The sequence below is a fragment of the Melanotaenia boesemani genome, chromosome 17 (assembly GCF_017639745.1).
Source record: "Melanotaenia boesemani isolate fMelBoe1 chromosome 17, fMelBoe1.pri, whole genome shotgun sequence".
NCBI classification, from domain to species: domain Eukaryota; kingdom Metazoa; phylum Chordata; class Actinopteri; order Atheriniformes; family Melanotaeniidae; genus Melanotaenia; species Melanotaenia boesemani.
The window spans coordinates 30,955,043-30,978,284 of record NC_055698.1 but is presented as its reverse complement, the minus strand read 5'-3'; the positions used below and the strand labels follow the sequence as shown (position 1 = coordinate 30,978,284).

Sequence of the window (23,242 nt, the reverse complement as noted above, 5' to 3'; positions counted from 1 at the left end):
AGTTCTGAAATATACTCAGATGTCAAACCTTGTAAAGCTTTAAAAAAAGAATTGTAGGATTAATTCTGTATTCAACTGGGAGCCAGTGGAGCGGTGCAAGAACTTGTTCTGGTTCTAGTTAGAAGTCTGCTGAGTTCTGAAGCAGCTGCAGGCGGGATAAACGAGACTGGCTGATACCAAAATACGGACAGAAAGCTGGAATAAGCACCTTAACTTGGAGTGAGCATGTTACTTAAAAACGGCTTGATATTATAAAGTGGCACCAGTGTAGCTTTTTGCCAAATGTAGTCACACTGCCCAAAATAAAAAGGCTGTATATTCAGACCAACTGGTTGCAGTCAGAGCTCTGTCTACCCTTTTAGTCTTTACTGGGAAATTAGCCTTAAAAACTTAAACGCTGACATTTTCCTGAAATACACATTTGATCATTTTCAAGGTGCAAGTTGCACCGAGAGCCAAATGTATGAGAATAATGAAGTTAACAGTAGCTCTACATGTACCACCTCTGCAAACTAGACACTAAATCTGTAACTCAGATCATATTTTATTTTTTTACAGGGACAAATACATAAAACATTGCTCCATAAAGTCATATGAAGTTAATGCCAGACATCCAGGTTTCTGACCAGAGCTACATGTTTCTGGGAGCAGAAGAGTGAATTCAAGTGTTTGTACAGCGGCGATTCACTACATGGTCTCGGGGCACTTTAAGCCGATTTAAAAGAAATCCACACCAGTCCAGTTTATAATAACTGTGTTAATGCAAAAAGTAATGGCCTGTGTGACGCCCGCCGGCTTATCAGCCAGCCAGGAGAAAGTTGCAGGACGTGCTGGAGATGCTGACTGTGGAGACGCTGACTGTGGAGACGGCCCAGCACCCGCCTCCCCTGATCCCTGATTGGCCGCCTTACCCCTCACTCCCCAAACAAGCTGTCCAATCCGGAGAAGAGGCCTCCTTTAAGACAGCATCATCACCATCATTCGAGGCAGCTGTGGACTGTGGGACACATGCCTGCCAGTTTGAGAAGGATTGTGGATTAGAGACTTTTCTGTGCGAGTTAGATATTTGGTTTAGTGATAAATACCTTTTTGTGTTCTGAGCTTTAGTACCGTCCCTGCCTGAAAGAAGGAGGTTTTTGTGTTCAGTTTACTAGGAGTTTGGTTTTGTTTAATAGAAGTCCGCCTGAGAGCGTGTAGCCCGTTTTGGGGACATTTTTGGTTTGTTTTGTTTGTTACTAAGTAGTGTTAAGAATAATTATTAAATACCCGACAGGGACACTTTGAGTTTGTTTTGTATTATTTGCCAGTTAAGGGTTGTATTTTATTTACCCTTGGTCCGGCCATTTCTGTGTTACAGTCCTTTTGACCCCTGGACAAAAAAGGGGACGTAACAGCCTGGCTAAAGAAGAGCAACAAATTGAATCTCATGTTTAAATATTTAACGGTAAAGTTGAAGAATAAATGATTGCTTCATAGCTGTTCTTATTTTTCCATTTTAAACAAGAATGCGTAAACTAATTAACTTTACTTTCAAATATGTAGTTAAAGAATATTTGTCTAGTAAAAAGTCCGTTTTTAATCAAGTGTTTAATATTAAAGTTGAGTTGATTTGACAGATTCAGGGCTCCAGACTAACTTTTTTTTTACGAGGAGCACAGCGGCCTCTAACTTAAATTTTGCAAGCAGAAAATTTAGGAATCACCTTGCATAGCAGATATTCACATTTCCTCTCATTGTCACTGTATTAGTGATAAATACTTAAACAATAAATTCAGAAATTACAAATGTTTGGACGACGATCTCACTCATGAAGATGATTTGGTGTCTGATGGTTTTTACCTCCTCTGTGTGCAGGACAAGATGGTTTTTCTGTGCAGCACCGACTGCTCAAATGAGTATAAAAAGGCCAACTCTGTGACGAGCCTGTGTGAGTACTGCAAGATCGAAAAGATCACCAGAGAAGCCAAGAGGATCAACAAAAAAGACTGTTACTTCTGCAGCGACGGTAAGACGGGGTGTGAAAAGGGACGAGACAGCAGCAGAACAACTTTGAAGCATGTTTGGCGATAAAAGGAAAAACCGCTTTTCTCCGTTTCCAGGCTGCAAGCTCCTCTTCAGACATGAAATGAGTAAAAACTGGGGGAAACACTGTCATTCCTGCGTTTACTGCCACTCTTCGTCGAGGAAGCTGGTGACTGCTCAGTACGGAGGCTCCATAGAAGAGTTCTGCTCTGAGGAGTGCAGGTCCAAATACACCATGCTCTTCTGCCATGTAAGCAAGCCCTACACACATCAGGCTGCAGCGACGCTCATGATGGCTTCCTGTTTCTCACCTCAACGCCTCCTCGCTGTCTCTTTCCAGGTCGCAAAGTGTGACACCTGCGGACGTAAAGGGAAGCTGAAGCAGAGCCTGCCCATGCTCGGAGAGGTCAAACACTTCTGTGGCCTCAGCTGTCTGCTGAAGTTCTGCAGCGACAAGGTGGCAACTCAGGGCGAAGTCTTTAAAGGTGGGATTTGTTTTCATCTTTTGTTTTCATTTGAAATATGTCTCCATACTCATGAGTTTTATTTTCCTTGTGAAATGCATTACAACATAAAAGTTTGATCTATAATCCCCAAAAAGTTGAGAGATGGGGTACAAAGTAAACTAAAGACTGAATGTAATTATGAATCTCATATTGTGTTCCCAGCTAATCATAGGAAACATGTTGAAATTGAGGCATGCTGGTATTTCATGACAGCAACATGTCTTAAAGTTATTCTAGGTCCCTGCTTTCAGTTGTCACATCCCCTCTGCTTTTAACTACAATCTGGTAACATCTGGAACTGAGGGAATCAGGTGCTGATACTTGGGGAGAGGAATATGGTCCCAATCTGGTCTGATAGATGAGCAGTCCTGAGTTTGTGTTTCATGGTGTTCTGTACTGCAGGCAGGCCAGTTCAGCAGCCAGACTGTAATCCTGTGGAGCCATGCTGTTGTGATGGATGCAGGATGTGGTTCAGCATTGTCTTGCTGAAATCTGGAAGGCCTTCCCTGAAAGAGATGTTGTCTGGACGGGAGCAGATGTTCTAAAATCTGCATCATTCATCATTTTGTAATGACATCATAACCCTCTGCAATGTGGGCTAGTGATCATTTCCAGAAATAAAACTAAATTTGTTGGCTGCAAACAAGTGCTTCATAGTGTTTAACCAGTTTATTGTGAGCGGTATATATTTAGAAGGTATTTCTCAGCGTTTCTATCAATACCTTTGGGAAATACTCCCAGTAATACCACGAAAGAAAGTTTAAAGATAATAAGGATGTTTTTGCAGACAGAATCATCTTTTTGAATGAAGTTGGAGAAGAACAAACACACTGGGTGGAGGAAACGAGACTAGAGTCCCTCGGATTATCTTTACAGCTTTGAGGAGAAAACAAAGTCTGGACTTTGTGCTGAGCGAAAACTAAAGTAAACTGGTTCTTCAACAGCCTCCAGATGTGGTTCAAACAGAATCTTTAGAAATGATGGAACAGACTGACTGCTGACAAACCAGCCACATCGTACTTACATTCTTCAAAACGAAGAACTGAAGCTGCTCGCATCCAGCTGGGCGTTCCTCAGTCTGTTTAAATACAAGCGAAATTATAAAAAAGTTCCTTTTGTGGTCATAAAGGTGGAAACTGGAACATTCTGAGAATTTGTGGACAATAAATCGCTGTCTTTTTGTTTTGGTTTCAGGTGGTTCAGGAGAGGCTACACCTGTTATTGCCAACGTCATGTCGCTTGCTGGTCAACCGGGTGGAAAACCCGCCACTGCTGACAGATCCCAAAGCACAAAAAACACCGTAAATGAGAGAGAAAAGAAATCTGGGCATGTAAGTCGGTGTTATGTAAGCTTTACAACAACACTGGTGCATTTGAAACGGACATTGTTTAAGAATTTTTTCCATCTAATGTTGGGAAAACAACAGATTTTCCAGCTTGCCGGGGCAGTAAGCCGCTCTCGTTCATCTTCTCCTTCTGCGTCTCACTGTGCGTTGGCTCGCAGGGAAAACGAGTACTTTTGTGCTCTTTTTGTCCCTTAACGGCTGCTGTAGTTTCAAGATGGCAGACCGTCATGGCGCTGCGCTGCCGATTTACCCGTCATAAAGAAATCTAAAATTCTTTGCTTACGAGAATGTGTCAGATCATTAGCAGAGGTCATAATACACCAATGATAACACATACATACATGCAGACATCGATTTGGCCAGTAAACAGAAAATCTTACACAATGTCCCTTTAAGAAGGAAAAACTTGACTTTAAAATTTTCATGTTAAAGCAAAACATGATAAGTCTCAGGCTGCTGTTCGCCGGTTGGTGGTAAATTTAGTGTTATTTTATTTATGGTGGTTTGGGTGTGGAGGACCCAGGTTTAAATCCCTGGTGTGTCCGAGTTGAACCTCCTTGGGCCCCTGAGCAAGGCCCTTAACCCCCCCCACATACACACACACACACACTCCAACTGGTCCCCGGGCACCGAAACATGGCAGCCCACTGCTCTCTAGTAAATCTACAGATGTGTAAAATACAGAGGCTAATTTCAAAAGTAGACACGATTTTTATTTTTATGTATTTTTTGTTGGATTTTCAGATCAGCACTCAGACAGAGACAACAAAGTCTCATCCTCCTCTTCCTCCTCCAACGAGCCAAAAAATCCTGAAGAACAAGGCTCTGCTTTGTCGGCCGCTGGTGCAGAACAAAGGGGTCTCCTGCAAAACACAGACGGCGGATGTTGAGGCGCAGACGGGTACGTGAAAGCTTCCCTTTTTTCAGTTTTTTACTGTAGTTGGGAACCCTTCATCAGTCTAAAGATCTGCATGATGCATATTTGTATAAGAACTCCCCCCTCCGTCCCCAGTGCTCTGATTAGAAACGGTGATCCAGGTATCATGTAGAACAGGGGTGTCCAAAGTCGGTCCTCGAGGGCCGCTGTCCTGCAGATTTTCCAGTGTTTCCTGCTTTAACACACCTGACTTAAATGAAATGGATCCTACAGCCTATTAAGTTTTGCACAATGACTCATCAAATTGAGTCAGGTGGTTTTGGAGCAGGGACACATCAAAAACCTGCAGGATTGTGGCCCTTGAGGGCCGGAGCTGGACACCCCTGATGTACATGATCACTGTTTATCTTTTCTAAAGTGTCCAGCAGAGCCCAGTCGCATCTATAACAACTGATTAGTGCAAATGTTGCTGTTAGATATTCACTTTAGAAACTAAATCCTTAATCAAAGAACTTCTATATTCACTAACAAATGATTCACACTTTAATTTCCTTTTCTCTCTCTCTGTGTAGATGATGTTTTTCCAAAAGTGATTGTCCTGCCAGTTCCTGTTCCAGTTTACCTTCCTGTACCCATGAACATGTACAACCAGTATACACCCAAACCTGTTGGTCTGCCAGTTCCTGTAAGTATAACCCCCCCAACACGCTCGTCTGTGCGTGAATCATGATGATACATGGCTTTATTTCTAACACATACTTGATTTAAACAGTTTTACTTTTTTAATCAGTTTTATCTTGTTGATCTTTGACCAGTTTGGAGATTTAAACCTGTAAGATTACACTTTTTTTTATTCTAAATTTGACTACATGAAAAACTAAACATCATTTCTTAATGAAAAGTCTCTCTGTCCTGATTAGCTCTAATTTTCTGACTCCTCTCCGCTGCAGCTTCCTGTGCCGATGTTTCTGCCCGTGACCATGGACAGCGCCGAGCGCATCGTGGAGACCATCCAGGAGATCAAGCAAAAGATCCCGTCGGATCCGTTCGAGGCGGAGCTCATCCTCATGGCTGAGATGGTGGCAGAACAGGACGAGACGAACAACAAACAGGAGCCCCGCAAAGAGAAACCGCTGGACAAAGAGCCGGAGAGACAAGAGTTACCTGCAGCAGATGGTAAGGGGGCGGGGCTTTCAGTTGATGGACATAAAATCTGTGATCTGATCTGCTGACTTTATTCTTTGTGTGAATGTGTGGAAAATGTCTTTAAATCAGAATCGGTAAGATTTAGTGTGTTGATGAACTTTTACAATAAGTTTTTGTTAAAATTTGCTGTCGGTCAGCTGTGAGTGATTGAAGTCGTGTCGTGTGCAGTGAGCTTCACTCTGACCAGCAGACAAAGGCTACGAAGAAAAACCCACAAAGATGCTTAAAACGCCACTGTGATAATTATACTTGATGTTCGTGAGATAGCCATTTTATATATCCTGTGTAAAACGTCTCAGGATACATCGAGTATACTCGACATATTCCCCAGCCTTAAGTCCATCTACCTGCCAGCGAATGAAGATGGAAATTAGCTATTGGCTGTAATCTTGCACATTTACATGAGAATGTACATCAATATGTTCCTATTTTAAATAAACATGAGGGGGATAAAGACACTGGACTTAAAGAATCTGACTAAAGAGTTGATGTAAAATTTTTGCTTCTAAATGGAACACAGCTGAAACGGTTACCAAGTAAGATTTAAAAAAAAAAAAAAAAGTTGTAAAAATGGCCAAAATGCCCTGAAGAGAGCATAAGGAGTTATATTTGTCCTGTCCTGATTTTTCAGACCACATCAGTAACTACAGCGACGACTTGGACACAGACGACTTGGCCAGTTTCCTCAACAACTGGGAGGATGCTTCCTCTGACGGAGGTCTGAAGTTGCCGAGTCGACCGTTTGCCTCTGAGAAGCTCAACCCCATTCTAGACGCTCCTGTGAGCGTTTCCAGTCAACCTTTCTGTGAAGCCCCGCCTCCTTCCCCGCCTCCAGGGCCACGTCCCATGGACGTTGAAGCTGACTTTACTGTTGGTGAGAACATGAGATGAGCAGTAGTTACGCTGGAAGCTCGTTGACTCCAGCTAAAAACATCATGTCGTGTTATTTACAGAAGCTCTAGAGTCGATGGCTCGGTTGAGAGAGCAGAGCCAAAAGCCTCCAAGTCCTCCTCCTGCTTCACGTCGACGCCAGGCTCACAGGAAAGCCAGAGAGAAGAGGGTAAAGAGATGAGTGCTGCTTGTTCGTCCTGTTCCTGTCTTACTTTGTCCTGATTGGCTTCTCCTTTCCTTTCCTGTGAATCTAAGGGTCGTAAGTCTGTACGGGTGTCAAAAGCTGCAGAAGCTGCTTCTCAAAAAGGCAATTCCAAGAAGGCGGCGTCTGTAGAGACCCTGAAACTGAAGAGTCAATATGGAGTCGATGCCTGGAAGCGATGGATCCAGTGGAGGCAAACTCAACCCAACCTGGAGCAGCCACGCTTCGGCTGTAAGTCTGATAGGATGATTGATGATGGAGGACTTTTAACTCTTCACATTATTAGGGTCCGAGCCATACGAAGCCAAACACGGTTTGCTCATATCTCCATAGAAATACATGGGAACGGCACCAAACTTGACAGGATTCATACACGTTGGGTCCTTAACGCATTACACCACCTGTTGTCATGGCAACATCGGGTGGCGGGGTCCAGGACGCTTGGACCCGATGGATGCCGCTTGCGGCTTTAATTATTATTATTATTATTATTATTAATAATAATAATAATAATAATAATAATTAATAATAATAATAATAATAATAATAATAATAATAATAATAATAATAATAATAATAATAATAATAATAATCCATCCATCCATTCTCTTCCGCTTATCCGGAGTCGGGTCGCGGGGGCAGCTGCCTAAGCAGGGAAACCCAGACTTCCCTCTCCCCGGCCACATTCACCAGCTCATCCGAAGGGATCCCGAGGCGTTCCCAGGCCAGCCGAGAGATGTAGTCTGTCCAGCGTGTCCTGGGTCTGCCCCGGGGCCTCCTTCCGGTGGGACGTGCCCGGAACACCTCACCAGGGAGGCGTCCAGGAGGCATCCTAACCAGATGCCCGAGCCACCTCATCTGGCTCCTCTCGATGTGGAGGAGAAGCGGCTCTACTCTGAGCCCCTCCCGGATCACCGAGCTTCTCACCCTATCTCTAAGGGAGAGCCCGGCCACCCTGCGGAGGTAACTCATTTCGGCTGCTTGTATTCGAGATCTCGTTCTTTCGGTCATTACCCACAGTTCATGACCATAGATGAGGGTAGGAACGTAGATCGACCGGTAAATTGAGAGCTTTGCCTTTCGGCTCAGCTCTCTCTTCACCACGACAGACCGATGCAGAGCCCGCATCACCCCGGACGCCGCACCGATCCGCCTGTCGATCTCTCGCTCCATCCTTCCCTCACTCGTGAACAAGACCCCGAGATATGTAAACTCCTCCACTTGTGGCAGGACCCCATCGCAGACCCGGAGAGTGCACTCCACCCTTTTCCGGCTGAGGACCATGGTCTCGGATTTGGAGGTGCTGATTCTCATCCCAGCCGCTTCACACTCGGCTGCGAATCGCTCCAGTGCGAGCTGAAGATCACGTCCCGATGAAGCCAACAGAACCACGTCATCCGCAAAGAGCAGAGACCCAATCCTGAGGCCACCGAACCAGATCCCCTCGACACCTCGGCTGCGCCTAGAAATTCTGTCCATAAAAGTTATGAACAGAATCGGTGACAGAGGACAGCCTTGGCGGAGTCCAACCCGCACCGGAAACGATTCTGATTTACTGCCGGCAATGCGGACCAAGCTCTGACACCGGTCATACAGGGACCGGACAGCTCTTACAAGCGAGTCCGGCACTCCATACTCCCGGAGTACCCCCCACAGGAGTCCCCGGGGAACACGGTCAAATGCCTTCTCCAAATCCACAAAACACATGTAGATTGGTTGGGCAAACTCCCATGCCCCCTCGAGGACCCCAAAGAGGGTGTAGAGCTGGTCCACTGTTCCACGACCGGGACGAAAACCACACTGCTCCTCCTCAATTCGAGGTTCGACTATCTGACGGACCCTCCTCTGCAGCACCCCTGAATAGACCTTACCGGGGAGGCTGAGGAGTGTGATCCCCCTGTAGTTGGAGCACACCCTCCGGTCCCCCTTTTGAAGAGGGGGACCACCACCCCAGTCTGCCAGTCCAGGGGGACTGTCCCCGATGTCCACGCGATGCCGCAGAGGCGTGTCAACCAAGACAGCCCTACGGCATCCAGAGCCTTAAGGAACTCTGGGCGGACCTCATCCACCCCCGGGGCCTTGCCACCAAGGAGATTTTTAACCACCTCAGCGACCTCAGCCCCAGAGATAGGCGAGCCAGCACCAGCTACCCCAGACTCTGCTTCCTCATCAGAAGACGTGTTGGTGGGATTGAGGAGGTCTTCGAAGTATTCCCTCCACCGCCTCACAACGTCTCGAGTCGAGGTCAGCAGCCCCCCATCCCCACTGTACACAGTGTTGACGGAGCACTGCTTTCCCCTCCCGAGCCGCCGGATGGTGGACCAGAATCTCCTCGAAGCCGTCCGGAAGTCATTCTCCATGGCCTCTCCAAACTCCTCCCACGCCCGAGCTTTTGCCTTAGCGACTGCCGAAGCCGCGCTCCGCTTAGCCCGCCGATACCCATCAGCTGCCTCTGGAGTCCCACAGGCCAAAAAGGCCCGATAGGACTCATTCTTCAGCTTGACGGCATCCCTTACTGCCGGTGTCCACCAACGAGTTCGGGGGTTACCGCCACGACAGGCACCGACGACCTTACGGCCACAGCTGCGGCTGGCCGCCTCGACAATAGAGGCACGGAACACAGCCCATTCAGACTCAATGTCCCCCGCCTCACCCGGGACTTGGTTGAAACTCTGCCGGAGATGGGAGTTGAAACTCTTTCTGACAGGGGACTCTGCCAGACGTTCCCAGCAGACCCTCACAACACGCTTGGGCCTGCCAGGCCTGACCGGCATCCTCCCCCACCATCTGAGCCAACTCACCACCAGGTGGTGATCAGTTGACAGCTCCGCCCCTCTCTTCACCCGAGTGTCCAGGACATGCGGCCGCAAGTCCGACGACACGACTACAAAGTCGATCATCGAACTGCGGCCTAGAGTGTCCTGGTGCCAAGTGCACATGTGGACACTCTCATGTCTGAACAAGGTGTTCGTTATGGACAATCCATGACGAGCACAGAAGTCCAACAACAAAACACCACTCGGATTCAGATCAGGGGGGCCCTCCCAATCACGCCCCTCCAGGTCTCGCTGTCATTGCCCACGTGAGCATTGAAGTCTCCCAGCAGAACGAGGGAGTCCCCAGAAGGAGTGCTCTCCAACACCCCCCCCCAAGGACTCCAAAAAGGGTGGGTACTCTGAACTGCTATTTGGTGCATAGGCACAAACAACAGTCAGGACCCGTCCCCCCACCCGAAGGCGGAGGGAGGCTACCCTTTCGTCCACCGGGGTAAACCCCAACGTACAGGCGCCAAGTTGGGGGGCAATGAGCAGGCCTACACCTGCTCGGCACCTCTCACCGGGAGCAACTCCAGAATGGAAGAGGGTCCAGCCCCTCTCGAGGGCAGTTGTTCCAGAGCCCAAGCTATGTGTCGAGGTGAGTCCAACTATATCTAGCCGGAACCGCTCAACCTCGCGCACCAGCTCAGGCTCCTTACCCGCCAGAGAGGTGACATTCCACGTCCCTAGAGCTAGCTTTTGCAGCCGAGGATCAGACCGCCAGGGTCCCCGCCTCTGGCAGCCGCCCAGCTCACAATGCACCCGACCCCTATGGCCCCTCCCGTAGGTGGTGAGCCCACGTGAGGAATAATAATAATAATAATAATAATAATAATAATAATAATAATGCCTTAAGAACATATCAAGGTTAAAAGATGTGATGTCTCAGCAGGACCTGGAAAAACTAGTCCAGCTTTCATCTTTAGTTGGCTTGATTATTGTAACAGGTTTTACCTAAAAAAAAAAAAAAAAAAAAATTTAACACCTGCAGCTGATCCAGAACTCTGCTGCTCGAGTCCTCAGTAAGACCAAGAAAGTGGACCACATCAGTCCAGCTCTGAGGTTTTTACACTGGCTGCCTGTTTGTCAGAGGATAGACTTTAAAGTTCTGCTGCTGGTCTAGAAAGCTCTGAATGGTTTAGGACCAAAATACATCAGTGACCTCTTGACCCAGTATGAACCTGTAAGAACCCTCAGGTCATCTGGATCCAGTTTCTTATCAGTTCCCAGAGTCAGAACCAGACATGGAGAAGCTGCATTCAGCTTCTATGCTCCACATGTCTGGAACAAACTCCCAGAAAGCCTCAGATCAGCTGAAACCCTCATTTTATTTAGATCCCACCTGTTAAAGACCCACCTGTTCTGCTGCGTGGAACTCGTTTTTATTTCTTTTAAGCTTGAATTTTAAACTTAATCATGTTTTAATACTGTCTTTCCCCACACTGGAACTTTATTTCATACATTTTATCTATTTTATTTGAGCTTTTTCTTTTTTTTTTTTATTTTGTTTTTAATGTTTGTTTTAGTGCACTTTTTCTGCTTCCTGCATCCTGCTGTAATGCTTTAAATGTTTTATGTAAAACACTTTGAATTGTCTTGTACATGAAATGTGCTATACGAATAAATTTGCCTTGCTATTTCTGTAATAAAATGATTTTATCTTGATCTCAGCGCGTCCTCTGGAGCTGAGGGAGGATATCCTTCGCTGCACCACCGCCGAGCTCAGCTACGGTCTATGTTGCTTCATCACGGAGGTGAAACGACCGAACGGAGAGCCATACTCCCCCGACAGCCTTTTCTATCTCTGCCTTGGCATCCAACAGGCAAGACACAACTTCCACTGATACACAAACAAGTTATAACAAGAATAAAGGTTTAAAGTTGAGCTTTAATTGACTGTAATCCATATTAAAGGAGAAGGAAGGTGAGGAGCTACTCCACCTTTTACAGTACATTTACTGTGGATGAACATTTCAAACGACGTGATGGTTACAAACAACCACCACGTTATCTTTGGTTGGGTTGTCACCACACTAACATTTTTAACTCAAAACCGGTACTAGAGATACTATTTTTGATACTATAGAAGGGGGGACAACCTTTAAATCAATGTCATAACATCACAACCTAAACAGACAAGTCCATCCAACTTTATTTATAAAGCTCTTAAACAATCGGTAGGACCAAAGTGCTGAACAGTGAGAATGCACAAAACACAATAAACTATATGAATGAAAGAAAAGACATGAACATAGTAAAATAAATGCATTATTTTAAGACGCTATATTTGACAGCCCTTATAAAAATCCCTATATTTTATTTTATTTTGGGACCCCCGGTTTGGGAAAGGCTGGTGTAAACGATTTGATTTCTTACATTAAATGAATTTTTCCATCCCTGAAGTTTACTGACCACCTCCTCTAGTAGAGGTGGACTTTATGGTTGTTCATCTCATTTTTGTTATATTTGAAATATGAGCTGACACGAATTAAAGTGACTTATTTTCACTCATTTCATTGCGGTTTTTCTGTGTAGTATCTGTTTGAGAACGGCCGTGTGGAGAACATATTCATGGATCGCTTCTACAGCAAGTTTTCCACGGAGTTCACCACCATGCTGAGGGGTTTCCAGCCCACCGTCACAGCCAGCGGTGAGTCCGCGTTCTGTCGGCTCCTGTTTTACATGGATGGCTTCAGACTTCTGACGCCTCTCCTCTGCAGGCTACATCCATTCTCGTGTTGAAGAGGAGTTTCTGTGGGACTGTAAACAGCTGGGGGCGTACTCCCCCATCGTCCTCCTCAACACCCTCCTCTTCTTCTGCTGCAAGTTCTTTGGCTTCACCACGGTGGAGCAGCACCGCCAGCTGTCGTTTGCACACGTCATGCGTTGCACCAAAACCAACGCCAACAACACCAAGGCCACCTTCCTGCGCTTCTACCCACCCATAAGCATTAACGAGATGGAACTAGGTAACAGCTGGGATTTTAAGATGTTAACGCTCTTAACTGGTTTCCGTAAAATTTTCTTTATTTTTCTGTTAGTAGTTAAAGTTAAATGCTTATGAATGTTTACAGGAAAGTAAACGGTTAAACTAACTAGATCGTGTGGACAGAAAATGAACATACAGAAAGTAAATTTTCAGTTAAAATTCAAGCTAAAAAATTGTTCTGTTAAGGAAAGTTGTGCGTCTATGTATGCAAACAAATTTTATTTAATTTATTTAGCACTTTATTATAATAAACAGCCTTTCAAAATGCTAAACAATTACAGAAAAATTAAGAAGAGCCTTATTTAAACTTTTGATGAGAACGTTTATCTCTGTAATACAAAAAATAAAAAACAAAAACAAAGCGGTTTCGTCTGCAAGCAAAGGAACAGTAGTCTTAGAAACTGAAGAAAAATCATTAATATAAATAATAATGGTTCCAAATTTGAACCTTGTGGCGCACCGTACTCCACAGAATTCCTGTTAGATAATTTTTTTATAAGGACATGCTGTTCCCTGTTAGATAATTAATTACACAGCCAGTCTTTGTCTTTGAGTCCATGTCTATGCAGTTTTTGAAGCAGAACGTTGTGGTTTATGGTGTGAAAAGCTTTCAGCCTTCTGATTGCAAAGTCATTACAATCTAAAGCTGTTTGAATTCTACCCTTTAGTTCAATTATAACCATATATAATTGTTTTTTTTTGTTTTTTACAAACTCCACACTGATAATTATATAAAATACTGTTCGTAATTATGTGTTGAAGTCTTTCATGGACAAGTTCTTCCAAGATTTTTAAACATGTAAAACATGGCAATATTGAAATAGGACGATAATTTAAGAAATATGTATGATCTCCATTTTACAAACTGGCTATTTCTAATCTAAGGTACTATCCTAGTTTTGAAAGATAATGCAGAAATATAACATGTGGTTCAGTAATTGTAGATAATGTCTTACAACAGAAGCACGTATTCCCTCATGGCCGGGCAGATGTTTAATTCTGATAAATTTTTTTTTTGCACCTCTTTGGAATTCGGTGGTTCAAACTCACTGAAAGAGGAAAATGTACCTTTTGATGCAGGTTGGCGTTTGTAGTATTTTTCTTAGCAAGAGAAGCACCAACACTTTTTAAATGGCTATTAAACTTATATGTGGTATAAAAAGGATCACAAAGACAGATGGTTGAGAGGGTTTCTTTTCTTTTTTTGTCAGAGGTCTTTACCTCATTTCTTCTCGTTTTGCTTCCACTTTGCTGTAACGTGAGCTTAGCGTGGCTGCTAGTGGATTTTTACAGTGGCTGTATATTCACACAACAGAAAAACAGACTGTCGTGTTTCCAAGCAGCAGCTCTGTGCTGCTTCAGCGTATAAACGAAACGTTTCTCGTCTTCAGATCCAGACACTGTTCCAGCGAAGAGGCGTAAAGAGGAGGAGGGTAAGGAAGACATCCTGGAGATGATGGAGAACACAGAGAACCCTCTCCGCTGTCCAGTCAGGCTTTATGAGTTTTACCTCTCCAAATGGTGAGTTAGATAAAGAGTCTTAATGATCCTGATGTCAAATTCCCAACAGATTCGTTGTTTTCCACTTGGTTGGTGGGAAAGTTATGAAATGATTTCTTATGGTTTCATTTTATTAGCATCACAAACCTTTTTATTCATTTAATTTATTGCTGTAATTGATATTTAACTTTATTTTATTTTTGTGGCAGTTAAACATTTTGAGGGAAAAAGACAAATCAATTAGACATTTCTAAACTTCTAAAAGTGACAGATGACTGTAGAAGACTGGTTAGTCTTGTCTTGGTTAGTCTTGTTAGGTTGACTCTTTCAACCAAACAGTCCCGCGTCCTACAAAACAAATTTTCACATAACTAATTTTCAGTGTTTTTAGAAAAGCCAGATATTAACGAAGAAGAATTCTGATTTTAAAGGTATTTTGTTGAAAATATTTCATTCAGGTTTGAAGATTTATTTTTTTACATCAATTTTATCACGTTTTATTTCATGGGCTCTTTTCTATATTTACCAACTTCAACAAAGACGTATCTTTTATCTACAAGGAACATATTATGTATTATATTTATTATCCTCCCAAGTTGTAAATCACGACCTGGGCTAATCTGTTAAACTTTTACCATTAGGATTATTTCTTACCTCAGTTGTTTCATTTTCTTTTATTTATGAAGGATTCAACAATGTAATGCAACAAAATCCCAAATTTTAGAGCTGAGAGGAAATTATTGCAGCCCGTTACAGAGGGTGGATTAGATTAACAAGACACTAAAATTACTTTGCATATCTAAGAATTCAAGAACGTCTATAGGCTTAGATGCAGTTGATCCACATATCTGCTGCTCATAAAATATAAAAACAATTTTTTGGTCTATATAACTGTGTATGGGAATCTGTGCAACACAAAGGCCACATTGAATTATCAAAGATCAACTACAAGTTTGTACCAGAAGAGCAGCCTGGTGAACTTTTTTTTTTTCATCTCATTTTCTGTACCACTTAGTCCCGTTCAGGGTTTCAGGGAAGCTGGAATCTATCCCAGCAATTAGCAGGCGAGAGGCAGGGCACACCTGGACAGATCGCAAGTCCATCACAGGACCAACAGAAGGAGACGAGCAAAAGATAACACCCCACCCCCTTTTTTTCTTAAACGTGTAAAAACATTAACACGTTTACATGAGCATCAAAATCCGATAACTGGGATTAGTCTGATTACTGTAATAATCTGATCGGATACGTGTACGTGCACTTCTGAAACACGATCTTAAAAAATTAAGATCTTTTACATTTACCAGTCCACTATCGGATTTATTTTGAATATGGAGTATGTCCATGCCTGGTGATGTCACTTCCTGTTATTCTCAAAACATCCGGTTTTGAACATGTTGCCTGCTGTCCTAGCGTTCCGGTTTTGAACGTGATGACGCCTGCGGTCCTAGCGTTCCGGTTTTGAACGTGATGACGCCTGCGGTCCTAGCGTTAGCTGGTAAATAGTTTACAGTGGAATGTTTTACTTCAGTGGTTCCCACACTTTTTCTGCAGAGCCCCTTTTTCATCCACAATAACATCAACGGCAGCGACGCAGCTCTTTGCCATGCGCAGAGGTAAAAGATTAAATAAATCAGATATTCCAGACCAACATGCATGAAGGCATCAGGGCATTGCAGAGAAATCCATGCATGTAAATCCAATTTTTTAACTTGACACAGAATCCAATTATTATAATTTTTTATTATTATTATTTACCAAAACAAAGGTAACTTTTATTGACTGCTAATCATGGTTATTTCTGTCTTGATCCAGTTCGGAGACGGTCAAGCAGCGGACCAACATCTTTTACCTTCACCCGGAGCGCTGCTGCGTCCCCAACAGCCCGCTGTGGTTCTCCTCCACTCCTCTGGATGACTCCACCATGGAGGCCATGCTCACACGCATCCTCACCGTCAGAGAGCTGCACCTCAGGACCAAGAAAGACGAAGGGGTGGATCAACGGGAAGGTCACGACCCAACTTTTATACCTAACGAGGACGACGAAGATTCAGAGTGATGAAGGGCAATGAGAACCGAAGTGACCTTTTTTTACTGGTGTTGGAACTTATGAAACTGTTTGTAAATAAACTTCAAAGTTCAATAAAACATGTCTTAGTAAACTGACACTAAACTGAGAAAACCCCACTTCTAAACTACGTGTTGAGGAGCCACGCATCTTTAAACGCACAGTGTCGATGTTGGTGAGGTGGCTCACTCGGCTCGGCTGCTCAGATGGACACGGATCTTTGTTTTGTAGTTCCTTCTTGTGGAAACTTGTCTCGTGTTATCGTTCCTCCTCTTTCAGTATGCATTGGACTTCGGATTTTGGTTCTGGTTAAAGCTAAAGGTTCATTTTTCAAGTGCAGCATGAGAGCTGCAAAACATCTCTACTGTGGATGTTGGTCATAAACCTTCATGAGTGGCACAGCTGCAGCCTGTTAAAAGATAGTTTTGAACAGTTGTACTCATTGGGATTATTCTCACATTGATCTTGTGGATTTTGAGAATCCCAAACTTGATTAAAACAGCAGTAATTTAATTGAAAATCTTTTGCATCACACAGGTTTTATCTTTTCAGTCATTTTAAATGCAGCTTTACATTTGTAATCTTTTATCAGATTTCTACCCCAAAAGTTACGTTTCCTTCCGCATCAGACATAAATGGACAAATATCCGTCACCAGAGTCCAGCTGCTGGCATTGAACATGTGTCAGGAAGTTATTAGAATAAATTTGAGAAGCATATGAAAATGAATGTAACTGAAACCACTTTGTAAGAATTCTGATGTCTTTTGTGAAACCTTGAGAAACCAAAAACTTTATCAATTTGAGTCTGAATTTTTCATTTTTGAGGAATATGTTTCATCCAAAGCACCAGTTTGCCGAGACATTCAGTTTCTGGGTAGGTGACCCCTGGTATAAGAATAATTTACTGCTGTCCAATGTATGTGTGGGCTATTTCAACCTGGTCCTCATATGGCTGCCAAGGCTGTTTTCTATTGTATGTTCTTTTTCAATAAAAAAAGTAAAACGTTTTTTAAGAGGTAGCTGTTTTTGTGTGGCACATTATTCAATATTTCATGGTTCAATTCTATCCAGAATATGCGGACATTTGGCAGAGCCTTGGTCCTCACCGTTCACCGTCCGGGTGGCCGGGTGGCCCTTTAAACTGGGCGATCAGCTGAATAACACGCTCAGATCTGACGGCATGTTCAAATGTAATTGCAGATGAGTTCAGAAAATGTTCCAACTTGATAAATTTTTCTTATGTGTGGCATTTAAGTAAATAACCACTCATTAAAATGATTACTAAAAAAAACCTCTGCCTATTATGTTTTTGTTTAGCTGCTCCAAGCAGCAGCTAAAGTTATCACCCTTTATGTCTGTTTTACAAATATTTAACCAAAGATATATGATGTAAAACACAATACCAAGTTTGATGAACTTATGTCCAGTTATTACAAAACCATACAGTTTTTTTCCTTTTTTGAAAAATGAAAGTTTTGGATATGGGAGGTTTGCCCTCCACAGCAGCGTTATAGAGGTGGTGACAAAAGATTGTACAATGCTGCCACCTGGCGGCCAAACAGGATAAATACAGATACTTAAAAAGGGCTCCTTCAGACGTCATCAATTCAGGACGTTGAAACAAAACTGTGGATTTTTCAGATTTATTAACTTTGGGACCTGCTTCCCAAAATGAGTGTTTGCAAGCTTCCAAAATGCTGCTTGTATGAGAACAAAATGTCCAAACACTGAACATTTTTTATGGCTACGCTTAAACCTCAGCTGTTTCTGCTCCTTCCCTTTCTCTTACTGCTGAAACTGTTTTCACTTTCAGTCCTTGACGTCGTAAATGAAGTTTCAACAATTAGAGAGCCGGTATTTTAGCATTTATTTAATTTTTATTTTTCTGGGTCTTTCTTTGATGTGTAACTGTTTCAGGTTAATAGAAAATATTTCCTAAATTGATTTTAGTCGAAATAGTAAGCTGCTATAGGCCAATTTCTACTCTAACCATCTCTACAGACTTCGGCTGTACTGAACCACAGATTAGTTTTGGACAAATTTATAATTATTGAAAAAAAATGAGGACAGTTTGATATTTCTTCAGTTGCAGGTTTGTGATGAAGTGGAGCGAAATCATCCAGCTTTGGGAAAGAAGTGACAAAGTGTGACTGCGTTTGCAAAAAGTGTTTCACCTGCCTCCAGAGAAATCTTTGCCATACCAGCTGTACCTGGAGGCCAGAGAAGAGGCTCTCGTTGAAGAGTTACCAGGAGTTACCAGGTGCACATTAAATGATACCAGTGAACCAACATTTTCTCAACATAACCCTCTTGCTGTCTTCAGGTTTCTGAAACCTTAGAAATACACGATCAAGAATTTCCAGCATTAAAACATCGTTTAGATCTTAAATGTATTGTTTCTCTTGCAGGCATTGACTAATTTCTCCCATACATCTTTAAGGAGAACATCAACCTTTTTATCACTCTTGGAGACTAATGCAGACATGTGGTGTTTAACTGAACCAAACACAACAAAGTTAGCAAGTTAAGTTTTCTTACTGATTGTATGACTGAAATTATGCAATTAAAACAGAAATAGTTAAAAAGGATGCATAAATTTTTCATTAGATTTGAGTACACTTAATATTTTATTTACACCACAAACAATTAACAAATGGATTCTAAAGTGGTTTGTTGTGTTTGTTCCGTGTGATTGTAGCGTGACCTTCCATCTCCACACACAACTATTCTCTTGACTGGTCAAGACTGGAAAATGGCCTTCACCAAAAGAGCTCCAAACGTTGTGAAAGCAGACGATGTAGAGGAAGGGATCATCTCTGCCTTCGGTACTTACTTTGTCTTCAAGCTGGCAAACCCAAGACACCTGAAGAGCACACTGACGTTCCTCCAGAGGAACACCTGATGGAGTCCTGAGCAATGTAGGAAAGACCAAAGCTGTTAGTGTGTATTTGATCATCCTGTGTGCAACAGCAACGAGCAACGCAAATGCTCCATCATACAAGTACAACATGCATGTAAGCTGAGCCCCGTCCAGACTGTGAAGTGTAAGAATAGTAGAACAAACAAACATTCAAACATTTCCAAGGCAGGAGAACTTGTTTTATCTGTTATATATTTCTTACTTAATAAATCTGACTTCATCATGTATTATAAGGTGAGTCAGTTTAAGGTGGTTTGGATTACTACACACATGTGGAAATGTACACGTATGTTAATTTAAAGGTAACGCTTAGCTCTTGACAATTTAATCATAATGTGAAATACTGGATTTTCCAGATACCAGTGAATAAAGGTTTTGTGAGTTTCTAGATCCATTGTGAAGCTGTAATGTATGGAGAGCCGTTTAATTTATATTTAAATAAATATATAAATACTGAAAAAGATCAATATTCCATTTAAGAAACAAATGTGCCAATGAAATGCATTCAAAATAAATCAATAAAACGTAAAATAATAATTTCAAATCATGACAATGTTTACAGTAGTGAAAAAAAAAGGTGGACAGAGAAATGAAAAGAAAATTCAGAAAGTACATTTATAAATTCAAAGTAAATTTAAAGTATTAATCTTATGCATAAAATGTACATTTTTCATTGGTATTTTATTGATTGACACTTCTATATATCTTTTTATGTATTTACATTTGTAATGATCCGTGAAGCATAAAAAAGACGGATCAATCTGAAGTCTGAGCAGCTCAATGATTGATTGCTATAGCTGTCAATTTTAGTACTTGAGTTCATAGTTATGTACATTATTTGTTAGCTACTATCAAGGAACATGACTCTTCTTTGTAATATGCATGAGAGGACATGCTTTGAGATTTGTGGACTTCTATGTAGTGTCTGCTGATAATGTATTGGGCCGGTCTGGACAGAAAATGCCAGGGCTGAATGTTTGCCCCAGTCCATCCCTGGTTATGTCCCAACCAACCCATCTCCTTTATACCGCATCATCTTTATTTTTCAAGAGACCTCAAATGGACACTGTTGCAACAAATGTCTGCAAAATTATCACTTTATTATTAACTTTTATTTAACTATTATTTTAATAACCAACTTTGCTCCGAAAGATGCATGCCTCCTTTGTTTTGATAAACCCTCTTTCTACCACCAAAAAGGTGTTCTCATCCACTTGAGCTGCAAACTCCTCCCCTGCTCTTCATCACTTCTCCCCGGACATTGCAGAGCTGACAGAAAAGGAGTGGACCCGCTGTGTGCCTCTGCATGTTTCCACAGGGGTGTGTACATGAAGCAAATTCTTTCTGGGATTAAAGTATTTTAATTTAATTTCCTTTCATTTCAAACTATAACCGCTAAATTAGGTTAAATTAGAAACTCCGAATAATCAAGTTGGGAATTGAAAGAACCGCCTCTTCTAAGGGAGCCAAATGAGTGTATAAAAATATATAAAACCGACCTCAATGTCCAAATAAACCACACTCGCTGGATCTCTTTTGTCTTCAACTGCTTTCCGTAGTCGGCTTGAACGCCATCGCTCATTTGCTGCTTTGAGAGTCAATCAAGTGATGTTCCTGTCTCTGATTGGCCGAAGTTTACGCCGTTCTTCCCACATCTCACGACGTCATCGTATCACTAAAAAATGGCCGAGAATTTGGCTTCATGTGAATTCTTTAACTAGTTGGGTAAACAGCTGTGCAGCCTAATACAGCTGGATTAACCTCCTGCTAGTAAGGGTTAGCATGCTAACATGGCATGTTTGCAGCACGGAGTAAACACCAGACAGAGCTCCAGCTTTACCTGAAATAAGTGTGGTATTTGGATAAAAAAAAAGAAGAAAAGAATAAGGTAAGTAGCAGCTATTTGGTTGTATTGCATCATTAAGTGTTGGTACCACACTACATTTTGGTCTTTTTTCAGTAGCTTCTGCCTCTACAGTTATTTTGTAAGCTTTATTATAACAATAAAACAATAGTGAACTGTTTTTCCACATATAAAAAGCAATTACAAAGACTTGCAATGACGCGATGTGTGCTTTCAACAATACGAGAGTTAAGAGATAAAGTAACTTAGAAAGAAGGAGTTGCTAGGTACTAGAATTACTGTAAAGCTGAAACTGGATTACACAAGGAGGAAGACATGTCAGCTCTGCAGAAACGATGCAGAGTTCTCTGGACACCAGTTCATTTTGGATGGACAACGGACACGTTTCAGCCGCTTTTGGAAAAACTGATGTCTGCTTGAAAGATGTGAAAGCAAATCCAAGCTTATCTGTGATGGGAGTAGGGAGCATCAGTGTCCATGGCATGGAGGACTTAATATGTGTGAAGGTACCATTTAATTTTGGAGTCCACATCTTCTGTTGGGAATATCTGAAGCAACATGAAGAGGAAACACAATCTACACAATATGAAATCTTGGATTCAGAAGGAATGGACATGGATTCCTCTGGAAAACTAAAACATTTAGTATCCTCAGGTCCCAGACCATTAAAAAGTCTCATTAAAAACAAGAGTAATGTAACAAAATTATTGTCAGCACTTACCAAAAATATTATAGGTTTTTGTTGCAACTTTATGTGTAATAATTTTCAAACATTAATCTTGAGCTTTATGTTTTGTTTCTGTCTCATATGACAAGAACAGAAGGCCAGCTGTGGATTAAGTTCTGCAAACATGGACCGATATCCATCTACATCAACCCCAAGGAGTATTAGGGTATGTAAGCAGTAATCTGGGACTTTCACCAGCTTTTTTTTTTTTTTTTTTTTTTTTTAAATCTCTTTTTGTTCCATGGCTCTGTCAGCATCTCACACAACTCTAAAACTCTGAAATGAAAGTCTGGTCTTACTATACTGGATTATATTATGTTCTAGATATAACTATGTATAGCTGCCAGTTAAATATAGCCTGTTATTTAGGGAGCTGTTGGCGGCATGGCACAACTAAAGTTGCTTGCAACAACGGCTGCAACGATTAGTCTGCAATTAATTTACCCCACGACTATTGTAGGCAAAAAAACAAAAACAGAGTAAGACATCGTCTTCTTCTCTATCTCTGAGAGTTGCAAATGCGCAAATAAAAAAAACTACAGAGTGAGACATAGTCTTCTTTCTTAACTCTGCTGAGAGTACACATGAGAGAGCACATGCTCAATAATGTCCGCCAGGGGAAAAATATGGTGGCTGACCAGGGAACAAAACAGCAGCAGAGGACGTCAAAAGTCTGGGATAACTTCATGTTAAACTGATAAAATAAATATATGTGAGATTTGTAAAGCGGACCTTGTGTACCACAGAAGTACGTCTGCAATGCTCCAACATTTAAAGAGGAGGAACGTCGAACTTACATAACAACCTCATGCAAGATTTCAAAGTTGAAAGTGAAATAAGATCCATTTATAATAATCATGAGATAAATAATCCGATTGGTCGACTAGTCGTTTTAATAGTCGATGACTAATTGACTATCAGAATAGTCGTTAGTTGCAGCCCTACTTGCAACTGACGTCAGTTCTAACTAAAGATGTTTGCAACCGACACACTCACACAGCCTTTCTTCAAATGTTCCCGCCATCTCTACAACTGCTGCTCTCATAGTCCACTTCTTTCTCTGCTACCTCCTTTTCTTCTTCCTGTTCATCTTCTTCTTCTCTGGTTTCTTTCTTTTGCTTGTCACATGTCAGCTGTACTGCTCAACACTGCCCCCACGGTTTCTGGTAGTGTTGCTTTGTTTGCTGTGTCAAGTGACGGATACCCCTCCGTCTGTGTATCCGTCTACTGCGTTCAGCATAGATGGGCCTTTAACCGTCAATAAGGGTGCATGAGTGAGAAAATGTGCAAAAGTTCTGCAGTGCGCC

General features: G+C 42.2%; 2 protein-coding genes across 6 annotated transcripts in view; both read left to right on the top strand.

Annotated features, from left to right (window-relative positions):
• zmym4.1 (zinc finger MYM-type containing 4, tandem duplicate 1) overlaps positions 1-17,428 on the top strand; it is a 28,757-nt gene extending 11,329 nt beyond the window's left edge. For 2 of the 3 annotated variants that reach the window (XM_042011653.1, XM_042011655.1), the window contains exons 12-26: positions 1,855-2,005; positions 2,100-2,272; positions 2,363-2,507; positions 3,723-3,859; positions 4,619-4,775; positions 5,324-5,436; positions 5,702-5,927; positions 6,589-6,831; positions 6,911-7,017; positions 7,104-7,281; positions 11,538-11,689; positions 12,402-12,516; positions 12,587-12,835; positions 14,247-14,376; positions 16,171-17,428. In XM_042011653.1, the coding sequence (XP_041867587.1) occupies positions 1,855-2,005; positions 2,100-2,272; positions 2,363-2,507; positions 3,723-3,859; positions 4,619-4,775; positions 5,324-5,436; positions 5,702-5,927; positions 6,589-6,831; positions 6,911-7,017; positions 7,104-7,281; positions 11,538-11,689; positions 12,402-12,516; positions 12,587-12,835; positions 14,247-14,376; positions 16,171-16,414 (2,520 nt within the window). In that variant the 3' untranslated portion in view covers positions 16,415-17,428. The remainder of the gene's footprint in view (positions 1-1,854; positions 2,006-2,099; positions 2,273-2,362; positions 2,508-3,722; positions 3,860-4,618; positions 4,776-5,323; positions 5,437-5,701; positions 5,928-6,588; positions 6,832-6,910; positions 7,018-7,103; positions 7,282-11,537; positions 11,690-12,401; positions 12,517-12,586; positions 12,836-14,246; positions 14,377-16,170) is intronic. The other variant, XM_042011654.1, reaches the window with a different exon arrangement.
• Positions 17,429-21,037: 3,609 nt separating this feature from the next.
• Positions 21,038-23,242, top strand: part of LOC121656583 — a 43,276-nt gene continuing 41,071 nt past the window's right edge. Inside the window, exons 1-2 of one of the 3 annotated variants that reach the window (XM_042011651.1) lie at positions 21,038-21,232; positions 22,030-22,101. In XM_042011651.1, coding sequence (XP_041867585.1) covers positions 22,060-22,101 — 42 coding nt within the window. In that variant the 5' untranslated portion in view covers positions 21,038-21,232; positions 22,030-22,059. Of the gene's footprint in view, positions 21,233-21,602; positions 21,715-22,024; positions 22,102-23,242 lie in introns of those variants that run through there. The other 2 variants (XM_042011652.1, XM_042011650.1) reach the window with 2 other exon arrangements.